Source organism: Bactrocera dorsalis, chromosome 1 (genome assembly GCF_023373825.1).
Source record: "Bactrocera dorsalis isolate Fly_Bdor chromosome 1, ASM2337382v1, whole genome shotgun sequence".
NCBI lineage: Eukaryota > Metazoa > Arthropoda > Insecta > Diptera > Tephritidae > Bactrocera > Bactrocera dorsalis.
In genome coordinates, this window is record NC_064303.1 from 13,056,159 (window position 1) to 13,075,828 (window position 19,670).

The window sequence follows — 19,670 nt, forward strand, 5'->3', positions numbered from 1 at the left end:
GAACGGTCGATGGAATGATGAGCTGTACGAGTTGTACGACGACATTGACATAGTTCAGCGAATAGAGACATCGGCTACGCTGGCTAGATCATGACGTCCGAATATATGAAAAAACTCCTCTGAGAGCTCTGAGTTTATTCGACGCAGTACCCGCCGATAGAGCAGGTGGAGAAGAATTGGCGCTAAACAGTGAAAACTCGGCTATAACCCTGTAAGCGGAGTCGAAGCCAATAAAGAACAAAGAAGTGGCACGTGTGCTATTTAAACTCTTAAATGTTCTTGGACTTGATGCACTTTTCTACAGCTTATATACATATATAGAAATATGAGTTGAACACCCTGAAGAACCCTATTTGACAGCTTTGCTTAATAATGTAGGTATCAGTGAACTTGGCTTTTACTAAGCTGGTCGTTGGTCGTTTAAATTCATGCAATTATAAAAATGTGTTAGAAAGTCTTTAATAAAAATTTATAATAAGAAATAAATTATAAAAAAATCGTTTGTTAGTAAAAAGCAATTAATTAAACATTTATTATAAAAAATTTATATAGATTGATACTGTCGTTATACGACACATTTTACTCACCTGTATATGCCGTTTTGTCGAATCCTTTTATAGGGGTTTTCCTTATTCACCATACACATAAACACAAAAAAGGAGAACCCTGCTTCAATAATATACGTATTTCTTCGAAACATTCCAGCATTAGTTCGCTTCAGCTCACCTGGCCGGTTGAACGTCAAGTTCTCAGCGTTTTAAATGTAGAGCAAAAAAAAAGAAAAAAATAAAATTAGCGAAAATTAAACAAAAACAATTTAGTTGAATTAGTATCCAATATTTTTAATATATTCTTTGCAAGCAAAGATAGTTAATAATCTGTGTGTGTTTTAAGTAATAATTAAAAAAATAATAAAAATAAAAAATTTAATAAAAAAAATTGTGTAAAATTAAATTAAGTAAAATTAATTTATTACCAAAGTCGTAATTTAATAAAAATCAAATTTTTATTGCCAAATAAAATAGTGTTAGAATTTACCAACAATCAATTAAATCTAATTATACACATTTTAAAAACGACCAAACGCTCTAAAACCAAAAGCAGCTGTTTAACAAATAATAAAAAAAGCGTCGAGAGGCCACCAAAGGGACTACATTTTATAAAATAACAAAATTTGTAAAAGAAAACTAGAAGCGTTTAAGGTGCGTTAAGATTTTTTGCAAAAATGTGTTATATATTTCATAAAAATATTTTCGTTTATGCACATTGCAGTTAACAGTTAGAGTTAGGGGCTTCGTGTCGCGCAAATTTCGCAGATATTCACACTCGCCATTTGCTTGCCATTATTCTGTGACACTTTTATGCTAACGGAATTGAACCTGTGAATTGTAGATAAATTATTGATAGTCAAAATTTGGCGGGAAATATTTTTTATGGAAAATAAATTATTTTCTTATCAAATAAATTAAATATAAGGGGCATTATACTAAATAATTGTATTATTTAAGTTTTTCTTTCATTTATTGTTTTTTTTTTGTCAAATTCAAAATTTAAAAAAAAAATTTAAACAAATATTGAAAATAGATTAGTGTTAATTACAAATATTTTGTATATTTAATTTTTGGCGGGAAAATTTTTTTTATTAAAAATAAATATATTTTTTTTTTAAATTTTCTTAACAAATTAATTAAATATAAAATAAAATTAAAACTGAAATCAGATTTTTCTTTCAAATATTGTACTTTCCAAAATTAAAAAAAAATAAAGGAAAACGCAGTTTTGCGTATTTATTTTCTTATGATATTTATTAAAACAAATAATAAAATAAATATTTTTCATAAATCAGTAATTTTTAAATTTTTTGCCATTAAATTTTTGTGAATTATTTAAACATTATATAGAAATTATTTAATTAAAAAATTTGATTTCATATGAAGAACTGCTGTCTTCGGTAAAAGTTAGGAAATTAAAAAATAATAATAATACTCTGTGTTAAAAATTAATATTCTATAATTTTTTTGAATAATTTGTACAGAAATATGTACTTTTTTATACTTTTTCTAAAAATGTTAGAACTTGTAGTTTATGAATAATTTTTTTATAATTAAGCGCTCTGTAAAAGTGAAAAATAATTTTAATTATTAAATTAATTTTATAATATTAAAAAAAAAAAAATAAATTATAATTTATATAAATATAATTAATTAATAATTAAAAGTTTATGATTTTTTCAAAATTATTTGTAAAAAAAAATATATACATATATGATTTTTACTTTTACACAAATTTTGTATTTTAGGAATTTTTTTTTTATTAAATTTTCAAAAAAATTCAAAAGTTTAATACTTCAACGATTAAACTGAAATAATTGTTTTGCCAAAAACAAAAATTTTTTAAAAATAAAATAGTATCACAAAATTACATTACAATTTATGTGTTGCAATATTCCAATTTTTTCAAAATTTTGAAATTTTATTTTTTTTTTTTAATTTTGAAAATTCCAAAAATAAAATTTCAAAATTTAGTTATAAAATATTTGTTCGACCGGTTTGTAGAATATTTATAAATAATTCAGCGACACATTTATTCAATTTTAATCAATTAATTAAAATTTTTTATGAATATATGTACAACTGTGGGCAAAAAATAGTAAGACTCGCAAAAATCCATCCCTTGAAATTTTTCTAGGTTGTCGCTGACATCTGTGTCAAATTTTACATCAAAATAAAAATTAGTGTTTAGTATACACCTGTCTTTCTGAAGTACACAAAGTGGATTCGGCGATTTTTACGATGACTGAAATTATTCAATAAAGAAATTCCATTAAATTATTGACGTTTACCAGTAAGCGATCTTACTGGCATCGTTCAAATATAGGAATGATCAGTAAAAACCATTTTGAACGATCATTTGGACTTAATAAAAGTGAAAGCAAGCACTATTGGTTTCAAAATCACTAAATCACTAAATTTTTTCGAAAAACAGCGTTTCGGTAACGTCTGTGAAACAATGCTTTCCGACAACCAGGATGTTATGAAACGTTTTATCACCGGCGATGAGTCTTGGATCCACTTACGTTCCGGAAACCAACGATCAATCGGCCGAATTTCATGGCAAAGATGAACCGACCAACAGCAACCACTTTATTCGCCTGATTTTGCTCCGTGTGACTTCTGACTTCAGCAAACTCAAACGATCTGTTAAAAACTGTTTCGACGGGGACGACATACATAGATTTTGAAGAACAAATTAAGAATTTTAAAATTGCGAACGAAGTCTTACTATTTTTTGTTCGTGGTAGTATATATTTTTTATAATTTTACTAACAATGTTAGAATTATGTCGTATTTTCTGTAAATAATAAATAATTTTTTTTAGTGAATTTTCAGAAAATTTCTAAAATATTTTTTTTTTAGTTAAATCCATAAATTTGATTTATTAAAAAAATTTAGAAGCTTTCAATTATAATTTTTTCGGATTTTATACTTTAAAATATTGAAATTTTAAGCATTAAATTGTTAGAAGATTAGTATATTTTTAATTAATTGATTTCCTTGTAAGAAAAATATTTTTAGCAAAAATTTAGTAACAAATTAATAACACAAAAACACATTAACAATTATTTCAATTATTTATTATTATTTTTTTTAATAAAAAATTCAATGGAAAAATGTTCACAAGCAAATTTTAATTTTTAAAATCTACTGTATACACTTGGCATACTTTTTTTTACCAAAAACACACTTTTTTGACATACAAATTTATATATATGTATATTTTATATGTCTATTAAAATTCATCTAATAATGATTACTTTGACATTAAACTAGAAAATTTGTAAATTCCAAGTTTTTTTTGGTGTTTTTAATCTAATAAATTAACAAGCGAAATAGGTCATTTTGAAGATTATATTATATTAGGTTAGAATTAGGTCACCATGCGTTTTATGAAATGAATACAAATTAAGAGTATAATCCAAAAAAGTCGAATATAAATATGTATGTATGTACTTGTGTTTATATTAAAATTTGTTCTTTGCTCTCAATTCTTGCGTCAAAACAAGTGCACTCATATTTTTTCCTTTTGTTTTTTAATTTCAGAAATAAGAGATTTACAAAATGAGTGACAAATTTTATGGGTAAGTGTTGCGCGATTTGCAAAAGTCATGCTATTTATTAGAAATATAGTAATAAAACAAACATAAATATAAAAATATGTAAAAAAATATATTTAAAAAGATGAGACTAGTTAATTTTTATTTATTTATTTATTTTTTTTTTGAAGTTAGTTTGGACATATAATGAAGGTTACCTCCGACAGTTTTTTCAAGTCAATGACACAAATAGAAATAACCAATTTTAACTCATTTTTAACCTCTCTGAATTGTTAATTTACTTTCATTAATCCTAATAATATTTTTAATAACCATTTTTATTAGCGAAATCCAGTGGTTCCTGAACTAAATTGTCACAAAAATTGTAAATAAAACGCAAAGTATTTAATCGTTCATCAATATTTATTTTGTCGCCTTAAAAGAAATAACCGACGAATTTTCCAGTCCTCGCAAGACTTTTCATGAGCACTCAGCTCCTTCACCGAATCGACTGAAAACGGGTTCCACAGAGAGACAATTTCCTTTTGAGGTACAAGAAAAACTCACGCAGAGCCAAATCTGGTGAACACGGTGTTTGATCGATGATAGTCAATGCGTTTTTAGCTTTAAATTCAGTCACAACGTAGCTCGATGCGATGGTGCATTATCATCGTGTAAAATCCATGAATTGTTCTTACACAATTCCCGACGTATTTGACGAATGTTCTCACTCAAACGCCTTAATACGGCCAAATAGAACTCCTTATTGACTGTCTATTCCTTCGGAACAAATTCCCGATGCACCATACCATTAATATAAAAAAAAACAATGAGCTTCGGAATACGAAATTGAAAAAAACGAGCTTCATCAGGACGAGTCGAGTGTTTTTCATACCCAAAATATCAAACAAAATCATTCAAACGGACTCGCGAGAAATGCCGACAATTTCTTCCGGGTCCGAAGTACTCAGTAGGCTCCGGTGTTCTAAAAGAACTTTTTTACAGATTTGTATCTCCACAAATTAACTATGTACAATCACCACTCGGCCCGGGTGCACTTATGCCCCTCCCTTTGATAAATCATTGGAGCAATAAATTTTTCAATAAATTTAAAAAAGTCATAGTCTTGTTACCAAATAATAAAAAAGTAGAATCCTGAGTATTCGGAAATTTCTGTTCTCTTTATTTTTTGCTCTCTCATTCTTCTGTCCTAATAATTTTTCTTTTCAAAATACGCCTCAGTTTCGGCGTTTACCTTTTCATTCGAAGGACATTTCTTCCCAGCGGGCATTCTTTCGAGACCAGGGAACAGGAATAGTCGCTGGGGTCCAGATCTGCAGAATACGGTGCAAGTGGAAGTAACTCGAAGCTTGATTTATAGTTTTTTGGCATCGTTTTCATGATTTCTGACGGTGCATTGTCTCGTTGAAACAGCCTTTGCATTCACCCGCAAAATCAATACCTTTACCATTAACATGCCAGAAAAAGTTGTAACAAGACAGAGCTTTCATGAAAGCTCACAAGCATTCATACTTTTGGAACCTCCTATACGTTTAAAATGCAACCTTTAATACTTTTTCTTTTTTCTATTATTACATGCAGTATCTTTCAAGCCGACGATGCGACCTACTCCAACTACAACACCGTGCTACAACAGCAGCAACAACAACAACTAAATCAACTCAATCAATCACTACTGCAGCCCGGTCTAAATACAAAGGCTGCCGAGTTAACCACCTACTATGGCACCACAGCCCCCAACACCAATAGCATAACTGCCGGCTCAGCTGTTGCTGTGTCGAACGCTTTCGACACCGTCAACGCACAAAGCCGACTTATTGGACCAAACTTGCAATACTTCGGCGGACCGAATAACCAAACCAACCAAAATCAACAACAACAGCAATTACTCTACAATAGCAGTCTGATGTCACAGCCGAATGCGTTAACGGAAAGTGGTGCTTACAACATACCGACCAGCGCCTTAACGCTGAACGGTTCGATCGGTGTTGGACCCAACTATAGCTGTGCAGCCGCCGGTATGTCGTACAGTTTTAATCGTAACCGTTACATGCCTTACAGTCGCACTACAAATACCACCGGCACAACACCATATCCACCGAATAGCGCACTGACGCTGCCACCGCATATGCCCAGACCTTTAAGTACGCTACCGCTCACCACAGCCATAAATACGGTCACACAGCAAATGTATGCCTCGTATCAGCAACTATCAAATATTTATCGGAGCTACTCTAATTTACTTGGCGCACCCCAACTTGCAAACACAGCGGTGACATCGGCGCTAAGTGTAGGCGCCACAACAAATGGACCAAAAGAGAGCGTCACGGATAAGAACAATAACATAATAACCGATAGTAATAGACGTGCCGCTGTCACATTAGCAAATGGTGGTGCAAGTGTGACTTGTAATCCAGTACGACGTTGTGTCAGTGCTGCTGTTGGTGGCACGACGGATGGAATGGTCGTTGCGTCCAACGAGGGCAGTGCTAATGTAACGGCAGCAAGTAGAAGTTTTGATGTATGCTATGGCAGCACTAGCCAATCCATAACACTACAAATCACCAATCTGGATTATACAATGGAGGAAGCGAGTTTACGCAATTTCCTAATGGGACAATTGAAACCGATAACACCCGTTTTGTCGTTGGTCTTCGAAGGCAATTCCTATGCCAAAGTCACTGTACCCGATATGTTTGTATGTAACTTGTTATATAAGTCGAGTTGTTAGTTTGTAGATTGAATGCGCTATTTACTTACAGTTTGCTAAGCAAGTCGTTTCGAATTTACATCGCAAGAAAATTGGTCATAAACGCATGCTAGTCTCGTACACGCGTGACTCGTCACAGACGGAGATCAACACACTGCGTTGTCAAGTAGCTGGTCTTCTTAAGGTAAGTCTATTTTATGCTGTGTCCGTATTATCTGTTTTTTCATCGAAATTTATTCTAAAACTTAAAAAGTATTAGAGGCAAAACTTAAAAATTAAACTCCATACAAATGGCTGCGATAACCCAATAAGGGACGCTACAAAAGTAGATCGGTAGGGGCAGCAAACGACGCCATATTTTTTCCCGCTCCTTTGAATTTTCTTTCATCATGGAAAGACATACGATCTAACGAGTCGAAATTACTAAAATTTATTATCGAAATTCGGAGTCAGTGGATTCAGCTTTAAGAGCGCTACGTCCAATTTATGGTTGTCATAATTGTCCTGTCAGATCAAGAATTGAGCGTCTAATGGAAAAATTTTAATCCACGAGCTCAATACAAAATGTCCCCGTGCCAGTGGGACAAAGAAGTGCCCGTAGTGTTGAGAATATTGCTGCCGCTAGCGAATCAATTGAGGAAGACCTAAATGAGACTCTCACACGTCGTTCTCAAGCATTGGGCATCCCTGTGATGTCGTTGTGGCGAATTTTGCGAAAAGATCTTGACCTACATCCTTACAAGATCAAATTGACGCAAGAACTAAAGCCGCTTGACCACCAGAATCCTCGTGTGTTCGTGAATTGGGGCTCATTTTTGGCTGCAATCCACACGTACTCCATGAGTCACCCTTGCATCCCGCAAAAAATACGGTTCGCTACGTTTATGGGCCGGCGACGTCAATGGGCCGCACTTCTTCCGTGAAGATCAAGACCGGCACGTTACTGTGAATCGCTACGTCTCAATGATAACCGAATATTTTGGGTCCAAATTGGATGATATAGACTTTGACAATATGTGGCTCTAACAGGACGGCGCCACAAGCCGCACGCGGATGTCACAATCGATTTATTGAAAACCAAGTTTGGTGAACGAGTTATCTCACAAAATGGTCCAGTCATATGGCCACTTCGGTCGTGCGATTTGACACCGTTAGACTACTTTCTGTGTGGCTGCGACAAGTCCATGGTCTATGCCATCAAGCCAACGAACGTTGATGAACTTCGTACGAATATCAAACGTGAAATTGCAGCAGTATTGGCTCATTTAAGCTTGAAACCGTCGAAAATTGGGTTGAGCATCTGGACTTATGTAAGCGTATAATATACTGGTGTAATGAAAACATCTCACTAACCTTCATTAAAATCGATAGTGAAAAGTTTCGAAAATCATCCATAAAACCACCTTTGGGCAATAACGAACCACCTTCGATTCGGAATGATACAGATTGAAAGAAAAGCAGTACTCATTAGAAAGAAAGTTTCAGCAATCGTTCGCAGAACCAATCTTTGCTAAAAAGTACACCCTTCGACTCCGAACTATAGAGAAGGAAATGAATATGTCTATCTTTTGCGGTTATTTTCTCTAATTCTAAATCAAGTCGTATGTCATGAATAGCATATTCAATATTGACATCTAAAGCTGGAAGAGAGTAGTTTATTGCCTTCAAATAACCTGACAAGAAGTAGCCTAATGCTGTTAAATTACAACTTCTTGGAGGCCACTCAATGTCACAATTTCTTGAAATATTCGAATCATCAAACTTTTATCGCAATAATCACGTTGTAGAACGTGCTGTGAGGCACTTACACCCGTTTTGTTGGAATCAGATGTTATCAAGACCAACTTCTCTCAATTGCGGCCATAAAAAGTTAGCTATCATCGATCTACTTGTATATCGCTATACATTCTAGCAGTATAGGTGCCATCAGCTTCATTTCGAAAGAAGTACGGACCGATGATTTTACCATACCAGAAACCACACCCAACTGTCAATTTAGGTGAATGTAATGGTTGTTAATGAATAATTTGTGGATTTTCTTCGCACTAGAATCAAAACTTTTGTTTATTTACCGCACCCGATGAAAGTGAGCCTCATCAGAGAAGGGGATTTTCCTAAAAAACAAAAAACCGTTGTCGTTTTCAAGTTGTTCCAAGGTAAAATCAGCAAATTCACGACTTTTCAGCTGGTCTAATGGCTTCAGTTCTTGAGTGAGAACAATTTTATACGAATACAATTCCAAATCCTTTCTCAAAATCCGTCAGATTGCGGTTTGAGACGGTCCCAATTCTTGAGAACGTCTTGGAATCGACGAATTGCAGTCTTCAGCAGCAATTGCCTAAACGGCAGCAATATTTTCATTACTTCGAGCGGTTCTTTGTCTTATTGACACCTGAACATTATGTAAAGAAAATGTATTATGCCAGTTGCATAAGCTTCTTGGAAGAAGATGAGATATAATAATCTTTTCTCGAATGTACTGCCCTTTTCAGAGCAAACATCCAAGTGTAATAGCGGAAATAGAAAGAAATAACCTAAATAGATTAGTGATAGGTTCAAGGCACTTTATCAAGAAATAAGAGTTACTTCTATAGGGATTTGCCTTCTAACTTAACCAAACTTGGAAATTATCTCGTTTTCCCAAGCGAACTTTATCAGAGTCGACACAAACTGCGATCATCTTTTCGAGATTGTTAATGTTTTTGATTTTCGAACTTGAGGAACTCTGAACACAGTTATATTTTTGGATGACCATTTCTATTGTCCTAAGTTCTCTGCAGAAATTGGCTTTAGCTCTGATATAAAGTACATATCTTGGGTTTATTGTTTTGGATAAAGTGAAAATCCTTTGCGATGCCTTCAACTCTATAAGAAGGTGCATAGCATATCGAATAATGTTTTTTAATCTGAAGTAACATTAGGCTGCTTTAAAGCTTTTCCATTATACATATTTACCTTAATTCGAATTTGCTTGTTTTCGAAAGAAAAGTTTAGTTTCAAGTTATTCTGATTCTTCAACATATAAAGAGCGTTTCAACATCAAATTATAAATTATTATCTCAATTATATTTTTTTACTATAAATATTGTATAATTTTTTTTTACACGCAGGACGTGCCCTATTACACGCTACCGATGTACAAGTTCCGTGAACTTTTTCAAGCGCGTTTCAAGACGTCAATCAGCGTATTGGATCTCTACAAAATGCCCGACATCTGCACGATCAGTGTCGATAATAGTGAAGAGAAATTTATAAGTCTACAAACTAGTGTCATAAATTCGCTGGAGAACTCACCACTAATGGAAGGACTACAACATAGTGTACCCTATTGTACGGTGCACTTCAAACGCGAACAGCATAAAGGCTGGGCTGAGCAAGATATCGAACCATTACCGAATGTCTGGATGACAATATCGGAAATACAAAGGATTATCTATCCACTACTGAAAAATCATCCTGGTGACATACCGGTTGCATCGCTGGTACATTGCATTACCGGACAAATGAATACCGATATCACACCCAACGATAACGGTGTCAATTTGGAACACTTGGTATGTTGTGTGCAGGGCATACAGATACAGGTCAATAATTTTGGCATCAAAATACTCGGTTGGCTGGAGGTGGACAAGGAGAGTTACGCCAGTTATGCGGCACCACTTAATGCAAGCATTGGCGCCACCAGCGCCACGTCATCAATGGAACGCAGTTTGTATGCCAAGTCTGCGTGTAGCGCCAGCGATCCCTTATATCAAATCTCGCGTGAGGTTATCGAGTTGGTGAAGATGTCACCAAAGTCTACAATGAAATTTAACCGTTTTATACCAGCCTATCATAATCACTTCGGCAAACAGTGTCGCGTCGCTGACTATGGTTACACCAAGCTGATTGAACTGTTCGAAGCGCTGGCCTCTGTCGTGCAGATCATCGGCGATGGCGAGAACCGACAGATCACCTTAACACATCGCACGCAATTACGACGCTTCACCTCCGATCTACTGCGTATACTGCGCGCACATGGCAACAAATCCGTGCTGCTCTCACAGTTACCGACGATCTTCGCACAAACTCAGAATCGCAGTTTTGATGTGACCGATTATGGTGTGTGTGATATACGCGATATCTTAGATGGTCTGGCCAATTCGAATGTTGTGGTGATGTCACGTGTACAAAACTGTGATGATATGCTCATCTCGATGCCGAAACGTAAACAAACCAATACCGAACTGGAGAAGACCATATTATTTGCTGGCGAAATGGTCGAACTCTTTCGCAATGCACCACAATACACTATACTTTTTCAGAAATTCGTACGCTCCTATCACTATCACTTCGCCTATCAGTGCCGCCTGAGCGACTATGGTTTTCTCAAGTTAGCGGATCTTATGGAGGCCATACAGGGTGTTGTCGAAATGGAGCAAACAAATGATGAGGATAAAAAGATATACTTAACGGCGAAAGTGGCACGTCGCGTCTTTGCCGAACAGTGTGAGGAGCTCGTACACAATGTAACGGGCAACGCACAGACTTGCATGAAGTTAGAAGAAATGTTGCAGTTGCATAAAAAGAAATATGGCTATCAAATTCAACCGCAAACTTTAGGTGTGAGCAGCATCTCCGAAGGTGTCGAGTTGATGCCTTACATAGAGGTGAGTATAAAGAGAACCTCAAACAAGTCCATTTAATTCAACTTTGTCATACATTTTAGTTGATTGAGAAGGAGAAAGTTTTATGGATCATATGTCATCGTGAGGACACTGCATTCCGTAGTCAATGTTACCGCGCTTGTAAGCTGATCTTGGTACACGAGTCGAATTTGCATGCGAGCCTCAATGAATCGAGTTCAAGTGATACAAAAGAAAATCAATGCAAAAATATGGCGCTGAGCACTTTGATAGAGGAGTTCAATAAGAAATATGAAGAGAAATTGAATGAGAGTACGGTTAGGGCGATGAAACATCTAATCGAGGTAGGTGGAGCTGCACAGCTTTGTCGAAAATATAAACAAACCTCGTTCTTTGGCAGATCTTTAAGGAGGAGGACGTAGATTACGTGCGCAGCACATCGTTTCTGAAATTCCTACTAAGCATTATACGCGTGGTGGAGAAAAGAACTACTGTTTTGTTAATCGAGATCAAGAGTTCTTTGCACTGCAATATTACGACCACATTCGAGTTCGGTAAGTTCAAAATTTTCAGAGTTAAATGTATGTATGAACTCCAGCTAAGCTTGGTTTATTTTGCTGGCTTGACTTTTCTATCAAGCTGCTTAAGTTCTAAATAAACTCGACGTCGGCAAGTCTCCCAGAGGTCAATTGATTTCCTATTCAAATAAATTGAGAACTTCGATGCGATTTTAGCTTCTGTAACTAACCTCCTCTATGGAAAACTCTGTTATAGACTTGAACTAAAGATTTAAATCTTCGAAAGAAGTATTAGCAGCTCCTAAAAATAAATAACTTTACTGAAAATTAAACAAAATTTCTACCAGAACCAAGGTGTTTCTTCTCTATGCAATAAATAACAGACAGTTTGGTTTTAAGTACCAGAACCAAGGTGTTACTTCTCCTTCTAATAAACAATGGGCAGTTTTGTCTGAGGATTTCTACCAGCATTCGGCTTCATCGCATCCCTTTTATGTCCTTTCATGTTGTTGTTGTTTTAGCGGGTACTTATTCCTCGTTAGGATGGTAAGGATTAGCTAAGTTGTCGTCGACGTCATCCAAAGGAATGCTCAACAAACGTGCTGTTTCCACGGGGTCGGACTAAAGGTAGAAGGGTGGCAGATGAGTGGGGTTGATGCGGCATGCAAGGAGAGGCCAGTGTCAGCGGAGACTCATTGCACGCAGAACAAATATTGGATATGTCGGGGTCTATTCTGTATGAGTAGGAGTTTAACCTGCTACAGTATTCAGAACGGGTCACTTCCGTCTTTCGTGGCCATTCGAGCTCTTCGTTTACAATGGGTGGTGGTTTGACTCCGAGTACGCCATTCAGTCGAAGGGAGTCGGGGAAGGTGTTAATGGCTCCACTGTAAATGGCGGTTAGTGTTTGTCGGAATTTAGTGCATCCGAAGTCTGGTCGACATATTGGCTGATGTCGTCGACGTAGTTCAGGAATGACCTCTTGATGCTCCTAAGAGGCGGTTCCGCTCAAAGCAGCTAACTGCGAGAGCATGCCAGCTGGAACTGCCTGGAGAGAAGTTCATTATGTTCCTTAACTGGGAGCACTATGCAGGTGTTCGATAGGAGACATCAAGAGGCATCCTGTAGTAATCCGGATAGCAGACCGGAGTCCTACTGATTATATGATGATTTTAATACAATATTGATATGATAGTTGAGCGCGTTATGATTGTACCAAGTGATTACGATAATAAGGGTAAGGTTGCGGGAGCTTTCTAGCCATGGGTCGACAGGATAAGGGCAGAGATCTCACGCATATGTCGATAACGAAGCACTCAAGTCCGATCGTTGTTTTATCGAGTCTCGTTTATATAAGCATAACTCCAACTCCATTAACTGAGCTTAGATTGGGATTTTCTATAAGATTTACGTACAGTTTGAAATTTACGTACAGTTTGAAAATGTATAGGAAGTGGAACCCACGATCGTCTCACTAATCTGGCATGTAACTCAACCCAACTTTGCCCAACGCAAAGACATCGTTTAAGCATAGATCCAAGTACCGCAGCTACATGGTAAACAATTTCTGTAGAACTTAGATTGAGACTTTGATTACTTCATCATCTGGGCAATGTATCCCCAGCCTAGGCAGAATGTTAACCTATAGTTTTTAGAGTCTTTCGGAAGTGGCAATCACGATCCTCTTACAAGTTTGGCATGCAATCTTTTGCGACGCTTAGATTTGGGCTTTGATTTCTATATTATTTCGACGAAACGTCCCTGACCTATGGAAAATACAAGTCTAACACAAATTTGGTGGTCTCAGCACCTTATTTATTGTAGACGTAAATATTTTAAAGGTAATCTCCATAATTTCATCTTCTTTTTACAGGCTTTCCGAATCTTTTCTCGATTATATCTGCATTTAACGACATCTTTGTGATCAATATGGGACTGACACAAGAACGCAGCGAAATCTCATTGCAACCGAATTGCGAGCGTGAGTTCTAGCATGAAAATTATTATAAATAATTAAATTTTATTCTATTTTCTTTTACAGTGAATTCAAGCTCATCCCTGAATCGCTCCGGTCTTTTCGGCTCAGGTAAGTCGCAGGCGAGCAAACAAAAAGCGCCACGCTCCTCACGTCTACCGCTCAGCGAGAATAACAACAGTCGCAGCTATAGTCTACAAGGGCCGCCGACAAAAACGCGTGCGCTCTCGAACGCCAACGAGAATAATAATTACCAGACGGCACCAAATTACAAAGGTAAAGTGCCGAGCAGCGCCATCTTTCAGCCAGCGTCGAAAACACAACGTAGCACCGCAACAAAACCGAAATCACAACCGCTGCAACAGCACACACAATCACAACAACAGCAACAACAAGTGTTACAAGCTCAACAACAAATGCAAAATATTGGTTATGAGTCCAAAAATTTGTCGGCGGTCGGTACGCATATGAGCTACAATGGCAATACCTCGATCTATTCGGTCGCCTCACACAACTCAAGTCTGAATACATCTGGTTCGATTTCGGCGCACAGTAATGATAACTTATCCTTCGGCGCGCTAAATAGTGCGTTGAATTCGTCGAATTTGTCTTTATCCGATTTGAATGTGAGCCAGACGCAATTGCCCATGCAGGCGGCCACTACAACTTCGTCTCAGGCACAAATGAGCGGCACTACAAAACTTTGGGATCGTCGACATGCCGCCGCTATAGCTTCGGCGGCAGCCGCCTCGATGTCCTACCAACAGCAGGCAATGATGAGTGAGAATGTGTCGGGTCTGCCGTCGCTTATAATGTCCACAGCGGAAAGCGACGCTATGAATGGCAATCGGCAGCATCATCAGCAACTACAACAACAGCAAAATTTCCAAACTGTTATGGAACAATCGATGGCAGCAGTTCAGCCTAAAATCAAACAGGATTCGGTGTCTTACATCGATCAGACTAATTTGCATATGTATCCGATGTTCGAGCCACCAAAGCCAGATACACCGCCGTCCAATGTGAGTAATTGATATTTTACTTTTATAATAAGTGTGAGGATTTTGGATTATCCAATCATCTAGTGCAAATCCAGGGAACCCGTAAAATTGAATTATCCTAGATGGTCTAAGAAACAATAGTACTGGCCGTGCTGTATTCGTATTTTGTTTAGTCCTTAAAGGTTGAAAATGGTAATATACGTTGACAACCTAGTTGTAATCTCGTTACTCATGAGGTTTAGAACATTGCTCTGCAAACATTTGAGTTTCTTTTTCCGAAGTCAGATTCATAGAGGAAGCAGTTCCCTCTCTCAGTAACAACAGAAAACTTCCTAAAAATCTCTCACCCTTTCTGATTCTACCTAGACAGCCAGACGTTGTATTCTAAAAATAGAAAATGACTCTAATACCACTTTTTAACCCCTTATAACATAATTGAGAGGGTCCAACCTAATCGAAACTTGCCAAAAACTTATTAAAGGCTCTCTGCTGAAGTGCACGGCTAAGTACTCAATCAACATCAGACACAACTTCATAAAAATCTCCGACCCTTTCTGATTCTACCTAAAACAACCGTTAGATACGATATTCTATCAAAAGGAATTGACATGACATGACATAGTTTAGTGAGCCTAAGCTATTCGAAACTTGTCCGAGGGGGATGACTAAGTACTCGGTAACAGTAAGATTTCTTTCTCTGAAGTCACACCCCTGAAGATTTTTGCATGAAGGAGACAACAACATTAGGAAAAACTTCATAAAAATCTCCACTTTATACGAGGTATGACAATTAAGTAATGAGACTAATTCCATAAAAACCGTATATTTGAAAATTATTCTACAACTCTGCCATCCCGTCCAAAGTAGTCACCTTGGGCAGCTATACAGTGATTCCAGCGCGTTTTCCAAGCTTCGTAACATTTCTGGAACGCTTCGACTGGGATGTCCGCGAGTACCCCTTGTCACGGTCGCCTGGATGTCCATAATCGACTCAAAATGGGTTCCTTTGACCACCGATTTTGTTTTAGGAAACAAAAAAAGTCACAGGGAATTTCAAGGTCACATGTTTACCACGAGCACGGCAATAAAATCAGTCTCATTACTTAATTGTCAAACCTCGTAACATAGTTTAGTGGGTCTAAACAATTCGAAATGTGTCTAAAAATGATGAAGAACTCTCTGCCGACGAGCATAGCGAATTGCTCTGCATACAGTTGCGGTTCCTTTTCGAAGCTACTACTTTAGAGGCTTAAAAAAGGGAGAGCTGCCCTCAGCAGCAATAATTCTTAAAAGTGTCCAACCATTTCTGATCCTACAATTCAGCAATCAAGGCAGTAACCTCGTATTTCATATCAGACAAGTGTTTTGAGAAGCAAGACAGCAGTTGAAAGTGTTGCCTGAAGTAAGAAACTTCACTTCTACTGTGTGCCAGGCCACAAAGGCATCGAAAGCAATGAAATAGTGGACGAGATTGCCAAGAATGATGTACGGCCAACAACCGAAAACGTGCTACAAATTGGGAAACCCATGCATTGTCTAAGCAACGATATCGACAGAAGCATAGTAAAGAAAATAAAAACACGATGAAACGAGCTACCTGGGTGCAAGATTGCAAAAGTAATGTTCAAAACGGTAGATCGAAAGTACACAAAATTCCTATTGGCACTCCATAGAAGAGACTTTAGGAACATGATCAGAATACTACCCTATATAAGTATATACCCCGCAGAATGGATAGATCGAGAAGACTGCAGGAAATATTTAGAGCAGGGCATCAGGGGAACAATTGAGCATCTTCTGTGCACTTGTTCCGCATTGGCAAGACTACGCTGTAAGCATCTGGGGTCCTCATGGTGTGATACATTGGAGGAGGTAGTGATAGTGAGGCCGCAGAGTCTGTTAAAGTTCGTGTCAAGCGCAGTCATCATAAACTGAACTCCAACTAATATCGCAAATGACCACAACTGGTCTATGCGTGGCTTATTGGCCTACCAGTTTAACCTACGAGTTAGCTGATCCTACATAAGAAACTGTCAGAGGTAGAGTTCTTTAACAAAGCTGAGTGGGTCTAGTCTTGTCTCGTGGACTTCTAAAAGGCATAATTTCTTAAAATTCTTACGATTTTAGAAAATATATACAAAGAGCTGAGAAGCTTTTCAAATACTCTATTTTTTGGTATTTTTTTTTAGAATATGCCTTTCTGGATCGACCCAATTTGGTCACACAACACTGCCGACAGTGAGGCAGGACAGACAGCTTTGGTAAGTAAACACATTTTTCCTGTTGGATTATTCCAAAATTCTATAGAAAATAAAAAAAACATAAAAAATTTCCAAAACTTTTTTGCAGCTCAACATAAGATTACCGGAATTGAAGTCATTCAATGTATTACCGATGGTATTATCACCTTATACGCTTTCAAAAGCCGAGAATATGAAACAAAAAGTATTCAATTTCGAAAATCATGATAGAAAAATCGCTTAAAATAGCGGCGCAAATTAATTACATACAAATCATCTACCCAGTTGTTACTCATTAGAGTGGAAGAATGGTCTTTAAATTGTGTACGTCCTTAGAGCAAAAGAAAAACAAAAACAAAAATATTTATATTAAGTCTTTTATTTAATTATTAGTAATTTTTAATAATCAAAAATTGTAATGTTACCACGACATTGAATTGAATTGTTCGTATGTGTAACAAGCGATTGCGAAATATTGTTATTGTAATACCTCACAAATGTTTGGTAGGGTTCAAGAGAGAAGAAAACTTAAATATTTTAACCACATTCAATTCGTTGTAACTCTGATTATTATTACGATTTTTTTTTAATTAAGCCAAAATATTTAAATATCAATTTTAAATATTGTATTTATTGTAGTAATGCAACAACAAATGTGTCCTAAAATATATTTTGTAAGTGATTTAAATAAATAAAATCGAATGATTGTAAACTGGTGGTTTGGTATAAAAGAAAATATCTAGAAAGCATAAGGTCTAGTAAAAAGAAGTCCAATATTTTTCCAATACATGGATTTAGTAATAACGGGTGATCCAAGTAGAGGCACTTTTTTCATCACCCACCTTGAGACCCATCAATCATTATTGAATAATATTCGACCGAATAGACCACGTCCAGTACGCAGTGAAGAAAATAGAGCAGCCGTAGCTGAGAGTGTACACGAAGACCGTGGAGAGTCGATTCGGCGCCGTTCGCAACAACTCGGACTGACGTATGGTATAACTTGGCGCATTTTACTTCGAGATCTGAAATTGAAATCGTACAAAATACAGCTTGTGCAAGAGCTGAAGCCGCTCGATCTTCCAAAGCGACATCGCCTAGTTCTATGAGCTCTTGAAAAGTTCCAAGAAGACGATTTTCGAACAAAAAATAAACAAGCCATTTCTGGCAAAATTTACAGCAAAATTTACGAAGAGTAATCTTAAGAGATTCAAGAGCTGCAATTTCATACAGTTTCGTACCCCTTTTATCCTTTAATTCTCTTGTTTTTTTTATCATAAAATCTATTTCAAGTTAAGAGGAAAGCTTATTTCGAGTACTTACCTTAAAAATTAGGTGCCACTAATTTGAAAAAAGTGTTCGCCAGTTCAATGCCGAAGAAACAAGCTGCGTTCGCTGGAAAAGCGCGCAACATTACCGGTATTACACCGCGGTACAGGGCAAATGGACCGTCAGTGCGCATTAGTTCGACAAAGACACTTCGTATACCATGCTTATATTTATCTGGTGGAGCTGTATAGAAAAAAGTTCGAGAAATATGCAATTGAATGTTTCGACAGAACAAAAAGTACATAGATATTTTTGTAGTATAAGTCGTGATACTTCCCAGTTTAATAAACCTATAAGAAATAAATGTCCAAGGCTTGGAAAAAATCAACTAATTTTGAGACTAATACGAGTACTTAGACACTCTTCCGCAGTACAGATTTTTCCTTTAGAACTAACTTTACTCAGACAACTTCTGTCGGTGGAGCTCCCTTGAATGAGCGATGAAAGTTTGGTCTACGATGACGAACTCCAGATTTATAGTATCTCTAACTAAGCAATATCATCTTAAACTGAACAAGTGTTGATATATCTGAAAATCAGAAGGCAACTAAAAAATACCAGAGCAGAAGAAGAGATCGAGTTGTCTCGCGTATCCAGAGTTACCCTTGCGATTCGATTCTGGATACTGTTGCAGTTTAAGCTTCTATCTATCCAGAGCCGATCACGACATACCAAACCTATATCAACAGTGCAAAGACTCCCCGCATGACTATAACTACCTTTACATGTCCCATGAAATCGACTCAACTAAACCCATCCCTATGGTCATATGGTCCGACTGGTGCGCTGTTGTAAACTCGGCTATAACCGCGTAAGCGAAGTGGCATTCTCTTACGTCCGTACTATATAGACATTACCAAATAGAACATTGATAAAAAAAAAATAAATATCTTGTAGCGCACCTGTCTGCAAACGACTCTTGAGCACATCGGGCGGCATACCGACAACCCAGTAGGCAATACCAGACATACCACCCGAAAATATCGCCGATAACACCTCCATTTGCATATTTGGAAATTTTTGCTTGATCAAATCTTGAAATGCTTCATATGTGGCAAAATAGACGGCATTTGAGGGCAGGTCTGGAAGAAATCAATAAATATTTTTTGTAGTCTTAAATATATAAATATTAAAAACAGTCTAAAGAAAACAAGTCTA

General features: G+C 36.7%; 2 protein-coding genes across 2 annotated transcripts; one reads left to right on the forward strand and one right to left on the reverse strand.

The window, feature by feature from the left end:
- The first annotated feature begins 701 nt into the window (after positions 1–701).
- Positions 702–17,895, forward strand: LOC105233962 (meiosis regulator and mRNA stability factor 1). The gene is made up of 11 exons (XM_049446467.1): positions 702–1,202; positions 4,101–4,138; positions 5,696–6,812; positions 6,877–7,008; positions 9,935–11,473; positions 11,533–11,793; positions 11,850–12,003; positions 13,841–13,948; positions 14,009–14,964; positions 17,133–17,204; positions 17,293–17,895. Exons 2-11 carry the CDS (start codon positions 4,119–4,121, stop codon positions 17,425–17,427), a joined length of 4,494 nt encoding a protein of 1,497 aa, XP_049302424.1. The 5' UTR covers positions 702–1,202; positions 4,101–4,118; the 3' UTR covers positions 17,428–17,895.
- LOC125775782 (congested-like trachea protein) lies at positions 1,209–19,591 on the reverse strand. Its single transcript, XM_049446476.1, has 3 exons — positions 19,415–19,591; positions 18,507–18,695; positions 1,209–1,379 (listed from the first exon to the last, which is right to left on the reverse strand). The coding sequence occupies exons 1-2, from the start codon at positions 19,518–19,520 to the stop codon at positions 18,508–18,510; spliced, it is 294 nt and encodes a 97-aa protein (XP_049302433.1). The 5' UTR covers positions 19,521–19,591; the 3' UTR covers positions 1,209–1,379; position 18,507.
- Between the last annotated feature and the right edge of the window lie 79 nt (positions 19,592–19,670).

Excerpts from the sequence above, each read along its gene's own strand:
- LOC125775782 (XM_049446476.1), bottom strand. The coding sequence starts at position 19,520 with ATGCAAATGGAGGTGTTATCGGCGATATTTTCGGGTGGTATGTCTGGT. Across the intron at positions 18,696-19,414 it reads CAAGAGTCGTTTGCAGACAG|CTCCACCAGATAAATATAAG; the intron begins GTGCGCTACAAG and ends TTTTCTATACAG.
- LOC105233962 (XM_049446467.1), top strand. The coding sequence starts at position 4,119 with ATGAGTGACAAATTTTATGG. Across the intron at positions 11,474-11,532 it reads AGTTGATGCCTTACATAGAG|TTGATTGAGAAGGAGAAAGT; the intron begins GTGAGTATAAAG and ends CATACATTTTAG. Across the intron at positions 11,794-11,849 it reads CGATGAAACATCTAATCGAG|ATCTTTAAGGAGGAGGACGT; the intron begins GTAGGTGGAGCT and ends GTTCTTTGGCAG.